This window comes from Rhinolophus sinicus, chromosome 13 (assembly GCF_057876585.1).
Source record: "Rhinolophus sinicus isolate RSI-liver-muscle chromosome 13, RSI-T2T, whole genome shotgun sequence".
Lineage (NCBI taxonomy): Eukaryota > Metazoa > Chordata > Mammalia > Chiroptera > Rhinolophidae > Rhinolophus > Rhinolophus sinicus.
The window spans coordinates 44,512,684-44,526,323 of NC_142513.1; the positions used below are offsets into that span (position 1 = coordinate 44,512,684).

The following is a 13,640-nucleotide window of genomic DNA, read 5'->3' on the forward strand; positions in this document are numbered from 1 at the left end:
GGGAAAGGTGCCAGTGGCAGCGACCCTCTTTTCCCAGGACAAGAAGCTAGCATGTATCCTCCCAGATGGGAGGGATTTGCCATTGTTGTTTCCCAAGACTACTGCTTCTTTCCATCCATAGGTGCCTGTAGGCTAATATGGCACAGGGACCCTCGCAGAAGACACTTGTCGTGTAAATTGTGAGGCGAGACCCTGTAGGGGTGAAGTGTGGGGACAGAGAGAGCAGTTTCCAGGCTCTCGGCCTCATGTGGAAAGGTGCTGGCTCGGGTAGTAGATGGCCGTCAGCTGTGGCTAATTGACCATCAGCTGTTACCAGTTAGTCAATTAGCCCCTGATATAACTGCTGCGGCTGCGCTGGTTGGTGACTCAGTCGGTCGGTTGGTTGGCAGGCAGAGAAGCGGACAGCAGGTTGGAGGTCGTGTGGATCCAGCCTCCAGTGAGACTCCCCTACTTATGGCTCCGTGGGTGTTCCTTTTTGGCCTCACCATGTCCTGTGTTCTTATGTGGGGAGCTGGACCAGAGACCCCGCAGACCGCCTCACACGACAAATGGCGAAGCGAGCAGTGTCTCCCGCATGACACCCTGTCCCTGGGGGCCTGACCTCCATAGGGAAAAGGGGAAATGGCACTGCTGAGCCTTCTAGGGGAGGTGCTCAACGCTGGACAAGAAGCTGAAAACAGAACAAAGCCCTATAAGGCAGAGCCAGGTTGTAAAATTCAATGTTGTATCATATGAAACCAAAATTTTCTTTTTTTCACATAAACTTCCTGAAAGTCAAGGATTGCAGGAGAACTTCCCAAGAAGTAAGATCTTTTTTTATTTTTCTTTAGGAATAATGTTCAGATTCTACTAATATACAGTTATGTATATGATTATAAAAAAAACAAGTACACACATACTTGATCCTTTTCTGAATTAGCAATAAGGTGATACCTACCTAGAAAGGAGTGAGTAGACCTTCTCATAAAAGTCTCAATTTTCTTATGAAAGAAAATGCCATAAATAATGAAAACTGCTAATTAAGGGAGGAGAATATAATATAATCACTCAACGCCCATAAATATCTTTACTATTTACAGGACCTTTCATATCTATTTTCATCCTCACAATCACCCTGTGAGCTAGGAAGTTTTCAGTTATTCATTCTAATGAGGTATTTTCTCCATAAACCCTGAAGAATGCCAAGAAAAGTTTGTTTTTGGACCCTCGTTTTCATGTATTTTAAGAATGAATAAAATTTTTAATAAGTTGTTTTTTGACTAACTTTAGTGTCAGAAATTGCATTAAACATTTCTTATTTTCATATTCCACCCTTTACAAAGAAGATAAGAAATTTCTGAAGTCCACCTTTGGATTCTTTTGGAATTCTCTCTGAGCATCTTTTTTACTTAAGAGAAATGTTTCTTGGTTTTGCTCATATTCTTTGAGGAGCAAGTGAATGTAACTGTCCACGTGTAGCTGTTTTGAAAATCATGAACCAGACGTATCATGATTTAGGTTTGCAGAACTTAAGATGAGACCAGAAGCTGGGCATCTGTTGTATTCAGGCTGAGTTTACTCGTGGGAGTGATAAAATTGCTCTTCAATACTGATAGAAAGCTGCTACTTTTACCATAATTCATTGTTCTGTTGCATGTTTTGTAAGTAATCAACAATACACTGTAGGAGTCTTTGTACTTTTCCACAACATTTGCTTCTTTAAAACTGAGTGTATAATTTCTTGCTTTTTGATTAGCAAGATTTGGATTTTAGGTGTCAGTTTAGCTTGTGTTTGTGGTGCAGACAAGAATTATCCAGAACCAGCAACTGAAAATAGTATGGAGAAGTTCCTTTAAAAGTGCTTTTAGCATAGGATATAACAAGAACATCAGAGTCCTGTGGACATGGCACCTCGCTCAGGGCTGTTCATGGGGGACCAGAAGCTGAGCATTGACAGAATGATTCCAGAACAAGTCTCTTCCTTCCCTTGAAGTCCTACAATCTATTGCCTCCTTGATCTTCCAAGGGTTGGATCAGGAATACTAAATGTCATGTGTTCTGCCTAGATTTTTCTTGTCTCCCCCCAACCTTATTCCATTGTCTTTTCAGTGATAGAGTCACCACCCACGTATGGGCCCAAGGGCAAACATCTGAGGCCCACCCTTGACCCCACTCTTTCTCCCACACCCCTCGTTAGAACAAAGGATGCTCCTAGTGCTTTTATTACTTAGGAAGTTATAAGGGATTCAAAGAGCTCTGTGCCAAGAATCAGGGTGAGAATATATACATACACATATATATATATACACACATATATATATGTATATATATACATATATACATATACATATGCATATATGTATATATATACATATATGTATGTGTGTGTGTGTGTGTGTGTATATATATATATATATATATATATATATATATATATATATATATTAGGGACAGAGTCCCAGAGAGCAGTTTCCAGAGTTTTCAGGCTCTCGGCCTCACGTGGAAAGGTGCTGGCTCGGGTAATAGATGGCTGTCAGCTATGGCTAGTTGACTGTCAGTTGTAACCAGTTAGGCAATTAGCCACTGATATAACTGCCGCGGCTGCGCTGGTTGGTCGAGTTGGTCTGTTGGCAGGCAGAGAAGTGGACAGCAGGTTGCAGATCGTGTGGATCCAGCCTCCAGTGAGATTATAGTGGTATGACTCCCCTTTCTGTGGCTCCGTGGGTGTTCCTTTTTGGCCTCGCCACATCCTGCGTTCTTATGTGGGGAGCGGGAGCAGAGACCCCGCCTGACGTCTCGCATGACAAATAGCACATCGAGCAGGGTCTCCCGCATTATATATATATAGTTATCATTATTATCTCACAGAAGGATTATTGGAGGAGGCTTAGGAAAGTCTTCAGGGACACTCCTGGGGAAGAATGAAGGTCCTGGTCCCACTCCCACCAGATCCCAGGGTTCCCCCCCTGGAGGGTGAAGTCAGTCATTCAAAGCAGGCAGAGCTGCTCCTAGAACAGCAGTGAGCTGAACTTGTGCCCCCAGCTTGGCTAGTGGACTAGAGACACCCTGATCATACCCACCTGACCTTCCTCCCAGGATGGAGCCCTGTCCCCTGTGCCCAGCCTCGAAGTTTCCTAAGACCTCAGGGTTCAAGCAGATACTGTTCTACCTGTGTCCTCACCCTTTCTTTGCTCCCATTCCTCTGTATCCCAGACTGTTTAATTAGTGTGCTCATCCCACCTCTCCCTCTAGTCTCCTGGGCTGCAAGGACATGTCCCATTAGTCCAAGCTCTTGCTCATTATCCAAGAGCTAACATCTGGTCTGTGGGATTCAGATCTTGGGGATGGGCCTCAGTCAGGGTGATGACCGCAGTGGGGCTGGTCTCCTGCTCCTATCCCAGCTTTGGGGGAAGACTTCCCTTGGAGTGCGCCATGCAGGGTGTCACGTGGGGTCTCAGCTCCTGCTCCCCACATAAGACTGCAGGATATGGTGAGGCCAAAAAGAAACACCCACGGAGCCATAGATAAGGGAGTCATACCACCAATCTCTCGCTGGCGGCCCCGCCAGTCACGCGAAGTAGGTTTCACATGATCCGCGATCCGCGGTCAGCTTTTCTGCCTGCCAACCAGCCAACCAACCAACGCAGTCACGGCAGCTACATCAGCAGCCAATTGGCCAACCGGCTACAGCCAACGACCAACCACCACCTGAGCCAGCACCCCCCACGCGAGGCTCAGAGCCTGGAAAGTGCTCTCTGGGACTCTGTCCCCACAGGGTGGATTTGCAGCTTCTGCTGAGTGGGTGGATGCCCACCTGGACTATCTCCTGGGCAGTGTGCTGGCTCTAGGACTCACGGGGTGGGAGACATTCAGGCAGCATCCTGTAAACTGGGAGACCTCCTCAGGGGCAGGTGATGGCCCCACCACTCATCCTCTCAGGAGCCCCTGGGCTCAGGTGGGTGGACTCAGTAACCCTGCCTGTCATTGGTGGAACCTTGAGCTTCTCAAGCCCTACCCAGTCCACTGTTTTTGCTTTTCTTTCCGTTTGTAGTTTTTAATGAATCTTGAGCCCCTATTAAGTTCGTCATGCTAAGTGCTCTCAGGTGTTTTACATCGTTCTGATTTTATGTCTTACAATTACATTTTTCAGGTGGACTGCACTTTTGTTGTGGATGCCCGACCATGGTTTTCCCAGTTCACCCTGATGAACAGCACCTGCGTGCAGAAATAGGCGGGGCGGGAGCTCCTGTCTTCTCACAGCGGAAGATCCTTTTCCTGTAGAGAATGACAGTCAGTCTGTAGTTAGGTCTGTGAAGCACCAGGGGAATTAAAGGCATCTCAGAGCACTTTCTGTGTCCCTGTCAGTTTCATACTCTCCAGTTGTTTGTTTTTCATGGAAGTCTCTGCCAGTGACACATGGTAAAGGATTTATCATTATTGCTCTTAATTTGGCTGCAGGTGCAGAGTGTTCAGGAAAGCAAACTCCTCAGTTCATGAGAATCTGCTCTTTCTGGTTCTTGCAGAGTCCCCACTAGTTTGTTTGTATCCTTATTCATTAATTCACTTATCCATCCATCCATCCATCCATCCATCCATCCATCCATCCATCCACTCATTCAGACTCCCATTTGTCCATGCCTCTCTTCCACTCCACTCATAGGAATGCAAACAACTTTTCCAGGGAAGAGACTCCTATGTCTCCTGTGCTTCCATCCGTATAACCATGCTGACAGTGGGGTGACCCTTCTGAGGGTGTATGTCCTCCCCATGTATTATAAACTCTTCTCTGTACTGCCAAGCATGGGCACTGTCACTTGTGATGCTCCCTGAGGTGTGGACGGCAGCAAGTTGCGAGGTTGACTTGGATTTTAGCTCAAATCCTCAGGATTCAGGGCCCACAAGTATTCCTAAGAAGTCCTGTGACTCTGTCATTCTTGGGCTACACTGCTATGAGGGCAAGCAAGGTGGACTTTAGACCCCCCACCCAGGTCCTTTCAGGTCTGGGCTGGGGCAGTAGAAGGCAGCCCTAGGACCAAGGCTTATGTGACAAGGAGGTGGAAAATATGTCTCCTGTTCTGCCTTCTTTTTGGTGGTGACAGAAGGGACAAGGCTGGGAGTGGAGAGAAAGAGCTAGATAAAGCACTGGTCAGCAGCTCAGAGATTCTGTGGGACAGGGCTGCGTGGGATGCAGAGCTGTGGAGGCAGCTTCACAGAAGCTGCCATCCCCCACCCGTGTGCTGCTGGCCACCAGGGCTGACATCAGACAACATGTTCCTGAAAGCACCTCTGCTTCTTGGGCTCATTGTGCTGGGGCCTCATGTCTGCAGTTCCAACTTTGTAGACATTAGTAAGAGCTCCAGTTTCTTTGCCATGTGTGTGGAATTTGCCGTGTTTCAATTCAACCAAGCCCATCTGGATGAGTATGCTTACAAGCTGCTGTGGGTGGGGAGAAGCCAACGCAAGGTGAGTGGCACATCCCATCCTCTCTGAGGCTCTATGTTGGCCCTGAAACCAGGCATGGGAGGGGTGAATTCTTGATCTGCAAAAAAGAGCAAAGGATGTTTTTTGTTGTCAGTAAATATTTTTTTAAAATGTAAGGTATCATTACAAGTGCTTCAGGTTTCTGTTTTGTTTCCTTAATGAGTGAAACCCCTGAAAAACAAAGTAGAGAAGGAAAGAAGATAGCAGAAGGGCAAGAATTAGTATCAGAGATTCAGCCGTGGTTTGACAGAGAAAAGCAGCCTCCCATGTAAGATAGCTGAGGGAAGCAAGGACAGCAGAGATTGAATGTCTGCAAGATGAGCCCTTAGGTGGTGGAAACAAAAGCCCAAGAAGCAAAAGCATCACAGAGGAGCTGACTGCAGGCCTCGGCTGGCTCTCGGGGGCCGTGCTGTGCTGATCGGCAAGCAAGATGCTGAGATGTGTCCTGCTTGAAGCCATCAGGCCTTGACTGCACAGCCACTGTGGTTCCAGGCCTGGGTGGGAGGTGGCAGAGAAGACAGATGTGTGTTCTCATGGGACAGTTACGCTGGTGGTGAGAGGCAAAAAGACCTCAGGTTCATGAGGGAAATAATGGAAGGCTGTGACAAGAGTGGTCAGTGCAGAGACAAAGGGCCGTGGGGAGGCAGGGTGTGTGGGAGAAGGTCAGAGAGAGCCTCTCTATGATGGGCATTCCTAGAAGGACCCAGTCACATGGTAGAGGTTTGGGGACAAGAAGGGCAGGCAGATACATAGAGGTCCCTGGACAAGGACAAGCCACAAATGTCTGGGGAAACAGCATAGACGTCCCTGGACCTGTGTCACAGAGGAGTGTGCATGGGAAGGCAGGGCTGGGGCTTCTTCAGGGCCACAAGTAACGAGTTAGGATGTTACTCTCAGAGTAATGGAAACCCATGGGAGGAAGTCACTCAGATGGTTTAGCAACATCTCTCTGGATGCTGTGGGCATAGTGGGCTTCACAGCCTGTGGGAAAGCTGAGACTCTGATGCATGGTCCCCTGGTTGCCAGGAAGTACAAGTGCTGGCTTCTGGGTCTGCTTAAAGTGGATGTAGGGTGTACTGATGTGGGGTATGAGAGAAAAAGTGGGGTGAAGGGTGGGCCCCAGGTGTTTGCCCTTGGGCACATAGGTGGGTGGTGACTCTATCACTGAAAAGAAAGTGGAGTAAGGTTGGGGGAAGACAAGAAAAATCTAGGCAGAACACATGACATTTAGTATTCCTGAATCAACCCCTGGGAGGTCAAGGAGGCAGTAGGTTGTAGGACTTTAAGGAAAGTAAGAGACTTGTGCTGGAGTCATTCTGTCAGTGCCCAGCTTCTGACCCCCCATGAACAGCCCTGAGCCAGGTGCCATGTCCACAGGACTCTGATGTTCAGGGTCCCACCTCTGACCACACTCCGGAAGAGACGAACAGGAGGGCGGACCTCACCTGCACAAGGGAACTGGCTTCCATCAGTCTTTCCCATTTCTTGACATCTCCTTTTCCTTGGGCTGCATCCCAACCCTGTACCCAGGGAGGCCGCAAAGGCCTCTGCCCTAGAGCTTGAGTTCCGTCCTAGCTCAGGGTCTGGTGACCATGCATGGGGTTTGGACATGCTGACTGTCTGTGTGTCTGAGTGTTTTGTTGGTGCATGTCACCTGCAGGAATTCATGAGCCCCAAACAATATGCTTTCTAGACAATGCCACATCAGTCTGCTGTTTCTCCCTGTGTTTATTTCTAGCTAGATTTCTCTCTGTGGTTTAGTTCTTCCCCAGTTTTCACGAACCTCTACGTAAGGAAATGATATCATAACTTTTAATAACTACTTATAGAAGCCTAATAAACAGACAGACAGCACCTGACTCATAAATATCATCTCAGTGAATGTCTGCAAGATGAGCCCTATGTGCAGCCAGCTCCCACAGGAAGAGACAGAGTGTTCCTAGCCCCCAGAATCCCCTAAACGGATAGTGCAGCTCTGATGTGTAATCAGAGGACAAACATGCCCGTTATCCTATTCTCTATAGAAGCAATCATTCCGTGTGTTCTCTTGGCGTCTGGGAGCTACTCAGGCATAAGAGTGAGAGATTGGTCGCATGTCAGTTGTGGCTGCAACATGTGCAGGCTCATTTCCATCCTGTCAACAAGCCCCACCACCACCACAACTGCCAACATTCATGGCATGGTCAATGTGACAACCAGGTATTGGCCATCAAGAGAAGTGTGTCAGGGGAGATCTAGTGCACGCTTTAGGTGCATTTAGGGACACCTTTCTGTTGATTATATCCTTAGAGAGAAATTACACATATACTATGTATATGCATATTCTAGTCTTTTGCTCGCTTTTCAACTTGATTCTCTGGCTTTTTTTTTTTTCAATAATGAAAAGCAAACATTTAGCAGCTGTTTTATAATTTCTTCTTGACAGAGGTGGACAATGACATTTTTAATGGACTTGGAGATGGGCCGCACAATTTGTAAAAAATATGCTGAAGATATTGAAAACTGCCCCTTGCAAGAAGGCCCAGGCGAGAAAAAGGTTTGAGAGTAAAATCAGCCCCAAAGCATCATGAATCTTCTGAGAATGAAAAATAATGTTCAGGAAGCTGTACTGGAAAAACCCACATCCCTGCTATGTGCCTCCTTCACTCCTCACACACAACACTTCACTCCTGACACTTCTGTTCACCAAATTGGGTAGGAAGGCAGTTAGATTCTGACAGCAACAAGCAATTCTCTGTGACACCAGCTGGGTGTCCTATAATTTACCTCAATCCTTTTTTCTTTCTTTCTTTCTTTTTTTTTTTTTAGTTTCAGGTGTACAAAACAATGTAATAGTTAGACATTTACACCCCTCACAAAGTGATAACCCTCCTCCCCCAATCTACTACCCCTCTGACATCGTACACAGCTGTTACAATTCCAATGATTCTGTTACCTATGTTGTACTCCACATCCTGTGACAGTATGTATATATTTAATTATAGTTGATATTCAGTATTATTCAGCTTCAGCTGCAGGTGTACACTGCAGTGGTCAGGCATCTACACCATCAATGAAGTGGTCTCCCTAATAAGACAAGTGCCCATCTGACACCCTGAAAAATCTTTACAACATTATTGATTATATTCTGTCTATCTAGAGACAGTGTCAGATCCCACAGGTTAAGGTCTCAGTCCCACAAGACTGCCCCCATCCACTTCAGAGGCCAATCACAAGTAGTAGGTCACCCAGTTACGCACACTTTCTGTTCAAGTTGGCTACAAATCTGAGGTTCCCACAACCCTCTCCTTAGGTTTGAATAATTTGCTGGAGCAGCTCACAGAACTCATGGAAATACTTACATTTACCAGTTTATTAAAAGATATGATGAAGGATACAGGTGAACAGCCAGATGAAGAGATTCATAGGGCGAGGTCTGGAAGGTTCCTGAGTGCAGGAGCTTCTGTCCCCATGGAGTTGGGGTGTGTCACCCTTCCAGTACATGAATGTGTTCAGCCACCTAGAAGCTCCCGGGGATTTTATGGAGGCTTCACATAGACACGATCGATCATTAACTCCATTTCCAGCCCCTCTCCCCTCTATGGAGGATGGGGTTGGGAAGGCTGAAAATTCCATGCTTCTAATCATGGCGTGGTTTTCCTGGTGACCAACCCTCATCCAGGAGTCATCCAGAAGCCCACCTACAGTCACCTCAGTAGAACAAAAGTGCTCCTAGAACAAAATGCCCCTAGTGCTCTTTTCACTTAGGAAGTTCAAAGGGATTCAAAGAGCTCTGTGCCAAGAATCAAGGGCAGGATATATATACCGTGTTTCCCCAAAAATAAGACCGAGTTTCATATTAATTTTTGCTCCATTAGGATTTATTTTCAGATGATATCTTCTTTTTTCATGTACAACAATCTACATTTATTCAATTACAGTCATGTCATCGTCTTCTGGAACATCGTCATAACATACTAAATGCGTCTGTCTGAGATCTCAACTGGGGCTTATTTTCAGGGTAGGTCTTATTTTTCGGGGAAACATGATATATATATATATATATATATATATATATATATATATATATATATATATATATATATATAATTATTATTATTATTATCTCACAGAAGGATTATTGGAGGAGGCTTAGGAAAGTCTTCAGGGACACTCTTGGGGAAGAATGAAGGTCCTGGTCCCACTCCCACCAGATCCCAGGGTTCCCCCCCTGGAGGGTGAAGTCAGTCATTCAAAGCAGGCAGAGCTGCTCCTAGAACAGCAGTGAGCTGAACTTGTGCCCCCAGCTTGGCTAGTGGACTAGAGACACCCTGATCATACCCACCTGACCTTCCTCCCAGGATGGAGCCCTGTCCCCTGTGCCCAGCCTCGAAGTTTCCTAAGACCTCAGGGTTCAAGCAGATACTGTTCTACCTGTGTCCTCACCCTTTCTTTGCTCCCATTCCTCTGTATCCCAGACTGTTTAATTAGTGTGCTCATCCCACCTCTCCCTCTAGTCTCCTGAGCTGCAAGGACACGTCCCATTAGTCCAAGCTCTTGCTCATTATCCAAGAGCTAACATCTGGTCTGTGGGATTCAGATCTTGGGGATGGGCCTCAGTCAGGGTGATGACCGCAGTGGGGCTGGTCTCCTGCTCCTATCCCAGCTTTGGGGGAAGACTTCCCTTGGAGTGCGCCATGCAGGGTGTCACGTGGGGTCTCAGCTCCTGCTCCCCACATAAGACTGCAGGATATGGTGAGGCCAAAAAGAAACACCCACGGAGCCATAGATAAGGGAGTCATACCACCAATCTCTCGCTGGCGGCCCCGCCAGTCACGCGAAGTAGGTTTCACATGATCCGCGATCCGCGGTCAGCTTTTCTGCCTGCCAACCAGCCAACCAACCAACGCAGTCACGGCAGCTACATCAGCAGCCAATTGGCCAACCAGCTACAGCCAACGACCAACCACCACCTGAGCCAGCACCCCCCACGCGAGGCTCAGAGCCTGGAAAGTGCTCTCTGGGACTCTGTCCCCACAGGGTGGATTTGCAGCTTCTGCTGAGTGGGTGGATGCCCACCTGGACTATCTCCTGGGCAGTGTGCTGGCTCTAGGACTCACGGGGTGGGAGACATTCAGGCAGCATCCTGTAAACTGGGAGACCTCCTCAGGGGCAGGTGATGGCCCCACCACTCATCCTCTCAGGAGCCCCTGGGCTCAGGTGGGTGGACTCAGTAACCCTGCCTGTCATTGGTGGAACCTTGAGCTTCTCAAGCCCTACCCAGTCCACTGTTTTTGCTTTTCTTTCCGTTTGTAGTTTTTAATGAATCTTGAGCCCCTATTAAGTTCGTCATGCTAAGTGCTCTCAGGTGTTTTACATCGTTCTGATTTTATGTCTTACAATTACATTTTTCAGGTGGACTGCACTTTTGTTGTGGATGCCCGACCATGGTTTTCCCAGTTCACCCTGATGAACAGCACCTGCGTGCAGAAATAGGCGGGGCGGGAGCTCCTGTCTTCTCACAGCGGAAGATCCTTTTCCTGTAGAGAATGACAGTCAGTCTGTAGTTAGGTCTGTGAAGCACCAGGGGAATTAAAGGCATCTCAGAGCACTTTCTGTGTCCCTGTCAGTTTCATACTCTCCAGTTGTTTGTTTTTCATGGAAGTCTCTGCCAGTGACACATGGTAAAGGATTTATCATTATTGCTCTTAATTTGGCTGCAGGTGCAGAGTGTTCAGGAAAGCAAACTCCTCAGTTCATGAGAATCTGCTCTTTCTGGTTCTTGCAGAGTCCCCACTAGTTTGTTTGTATCCTTATTCATTAATTCACTTATCCATCCATCCATCCATCCATCCATCCATCCATCCATCCATCCATCCACTTATTCAGACTCTGATTTGTCTATGCCTCTCTTCCACTCCACTCATAGGAATGCAGACAATTTTTCCAGGGAAGAGACTCCTATGTTACTTGTGCTTCTATCTCTGTAACCATGCTGACCATGGGATGTCTCTTTTGTAGGAAACCTTGCCTAGGTCAGGATGGGTGATAGTGGGACTGAAACTCACAGCAGGCCTGCCCTTTATGGACACTCATGCTATTATATCTACTAGGAGCTGCATAATAACAAAAACAATTTTCCCATGTCCTCCGAGAAGGCTATGAGCATAACTCTGAGCTCCATCACTCCTTCCCCACCTGCTCCTTGATGCTTATATTTCCACTTCTGCATCCAGCCTGCCCTTCGTGGCTATCAACACCAATAACCCCTCCCCCTGGGACAGGCACTATGGCAACTGATACCCACCTTGATGAGCAACTTTCTCTTCCTGTGGGCTGGTGGGGAGCAGCCATGGAAAAGCAGAGAGATGGAATGTGTGGGAAGGTGTGGAACATGAATTGGGACAGAGACACAGTGAATCTTTGCGACCCGACATAAGAAATACGTGATGTCCCCAGGTGATTGGACTTGTAGCCAAGGTTTTGAAATGTTTCTCTAAAGAACTCCAATACTTAAAAATTGTGTAAATCGCAGTTAGTGCATTTTGTCTGTGGCTTGTGTCTTTCCTCTGGTTCCTGATTTCACAGAATATGGGATCAAAAACATGGCTCCATTCACTGAGTTGATATCCACAGGGCATGGGCTATGTAAGGTCTTTATTAGGGATGGTACATTTTGTACCTTACACCACTGTCATTGACGAACACACATTTGTAGTTTTTGAATGATGCATCACTCACCAAGGTCAGTCAGAACCAGGAGCAGCCTATTTTGTGTCATTATGTCCTAGAGAGACCTCTCCAGATTCAGCTCAGTCACTAGTTATCCCAGATCAGGAGAGAGTAAAAATATATGTGAAAGTTATAATATAAGCAAAACAATAGAAAAACTGGCACATATTTTAGAAATTATTGATTTCCACAAAACACAGACTGTTTTATGAAATTACCTCGTTTGAGGATTAGGGCTCTTTAAAATATATTTGCTGAGACCCTTCTTGAAATGGGGACTTAACCCAAACATCAGAACTTGGGGTTCAGGGAAAGCTTCAAAGGGGGAGGGTAGGAGGTGGAGGAGAAAGAGAAGAATCATGCTTCCTGCAAGTTGGATGGCATAAAGTTTGAGTTATGAGATTATCTCCATGAATCCTCACCACCAGTCCCCTTTCCCATTTCCATATCAGGGCACCAGCATCTGGTCTCATGGTTCCTTACTGTGGTTTTCTGCACTTGAACTCAAGGCCGAGCGAGACTAGCATCCCTATTATCCGTTTTCCTTTTTACAAAGTGTGATCAGAAGATAGAGTGAATGTTTAAATAAAATATATACGTATATATATTACAGCAAATAACACATTGCCATTAACCCCCTCTCAAAATATACCCCCTTACTTTGAACACACTAATCCCATTGTTCTTGCCACTTTCTGAAGCAGTTCTGGAAGTCCTCTTTCATGAGTGTCTTTACTTAATCCTCCATCATGACAACACTCTGTGTCACATATCACTTCTGGTATGGTGGCAATTTCTGTCAAATAAAAACATTATGGTGTGTCCTCATCCACCTTATTCACAGGCATGTGGGATTACATTTTACTGAAGAAAATAGATCTGGAACCATGTGACTTCTGGCTCTTCCCCAAAGTCAAAATGACCATGGAAAGGACACGTTTTGAATTGATTGAGGACATCGAGGTAGCCATGACAGCACAACTAAAGACACAAAAGAGGACTTCCAGAACTGCTTCAGAAAGTGGCAAGAACAATGGGATAAGTGTGTTCAAAGTGAGGGGGAGTCTTTTGAGGGGAATTAATTGTAATGTGTCTTTTACTGAAATCATTTTTTTTTAATTTAAAAATTCACTTTTTTTTAATCACACCTCATAACCTCGTAACTTTTTGGTTTCCAAACATAAAGATTCACAGGCATTAAACAAAAAAACAAAGCTTAGAAACACTTGTAACTAACCACTTGTTATCGTCTTTTTTGATACTTTCCAAATATTATTTTCAGAACATATAACCCTCCACAAAACAACTGTTGTTTATCTGCTTTCCAGTCCTTTCTTATGAAGTCACATTGTCAGCCCAAGAATATCATCAGCTGATCAAAACCAACAAATCAATGTCTCAAACCATCATGTTTGCCAAGGTGAGCCTCTCACCTCTGTCTCCAACTGCCCCATACTCAGGTCCCATCA

At 46.1% G+C, this 13,640-nt stretch overlaps 1 protein-coding gene and 1 pseudogene across 1 annotated transcript; one reads left to right on the forward strand and one right to left on the reverse strand.

Annotated features, from left to right (window-relative positions):
* Positions 1 to 1,314: 1,314 nt before the first annotated feature.
* On the reverse strand, positions 1,315 to 5,249 carry LOC109438657 (ribonuclease MRP protein subunit p24 pseudogene; annotated as a pseudogene).
* On the forward strand, positions 5,218 to 10,935 carry LOC109438656 (putative cystatin-15). Its single transcript, XM_019718663.2, has 3 exons — positions 5,218 to 5,442; positions 7,886 to 7,996; positions 10,855 to 10,935. Exons 1-3 carry the CDS (start codon positions 5,248 to 5,250, stop codon positions 10,933 to 10,935), a joined length of 387 nt encoding a protein of 128 aa, XP_019574222.1. The 5' UTR covers positions 5,218 to 5,247.
* The last annotated feature ends 2,705 nt before the right edge of the window (positions 10,936 to 13,640 follow it).

Excerpts from the sequence above, each read along its gene's own strand:
- LOC109438656 (XM_019718663.2), top strand. The coding sequence starts at position 5,248 with ATGTTCCTGAAAGCACCTCTGCTTCTTGGGCTCATTGTGCTGGGGCCT. Across the intron at positions 5,443-7,885 it reads TGGGGAGAAGCCAACGCAAG|AGGTGGACAATGACATTTTT; the intron begins GTGAGTGGCACA and ends TCTTCTTGACAG. Across the intron at positions 7,997-10,854 it reads AAGGCCCAGGCGAGAAAAAG|GTGGACTGCACTTTTGTTGT; the intron begins GTTTGAGAGTAA and ends TACATTTTTCAG.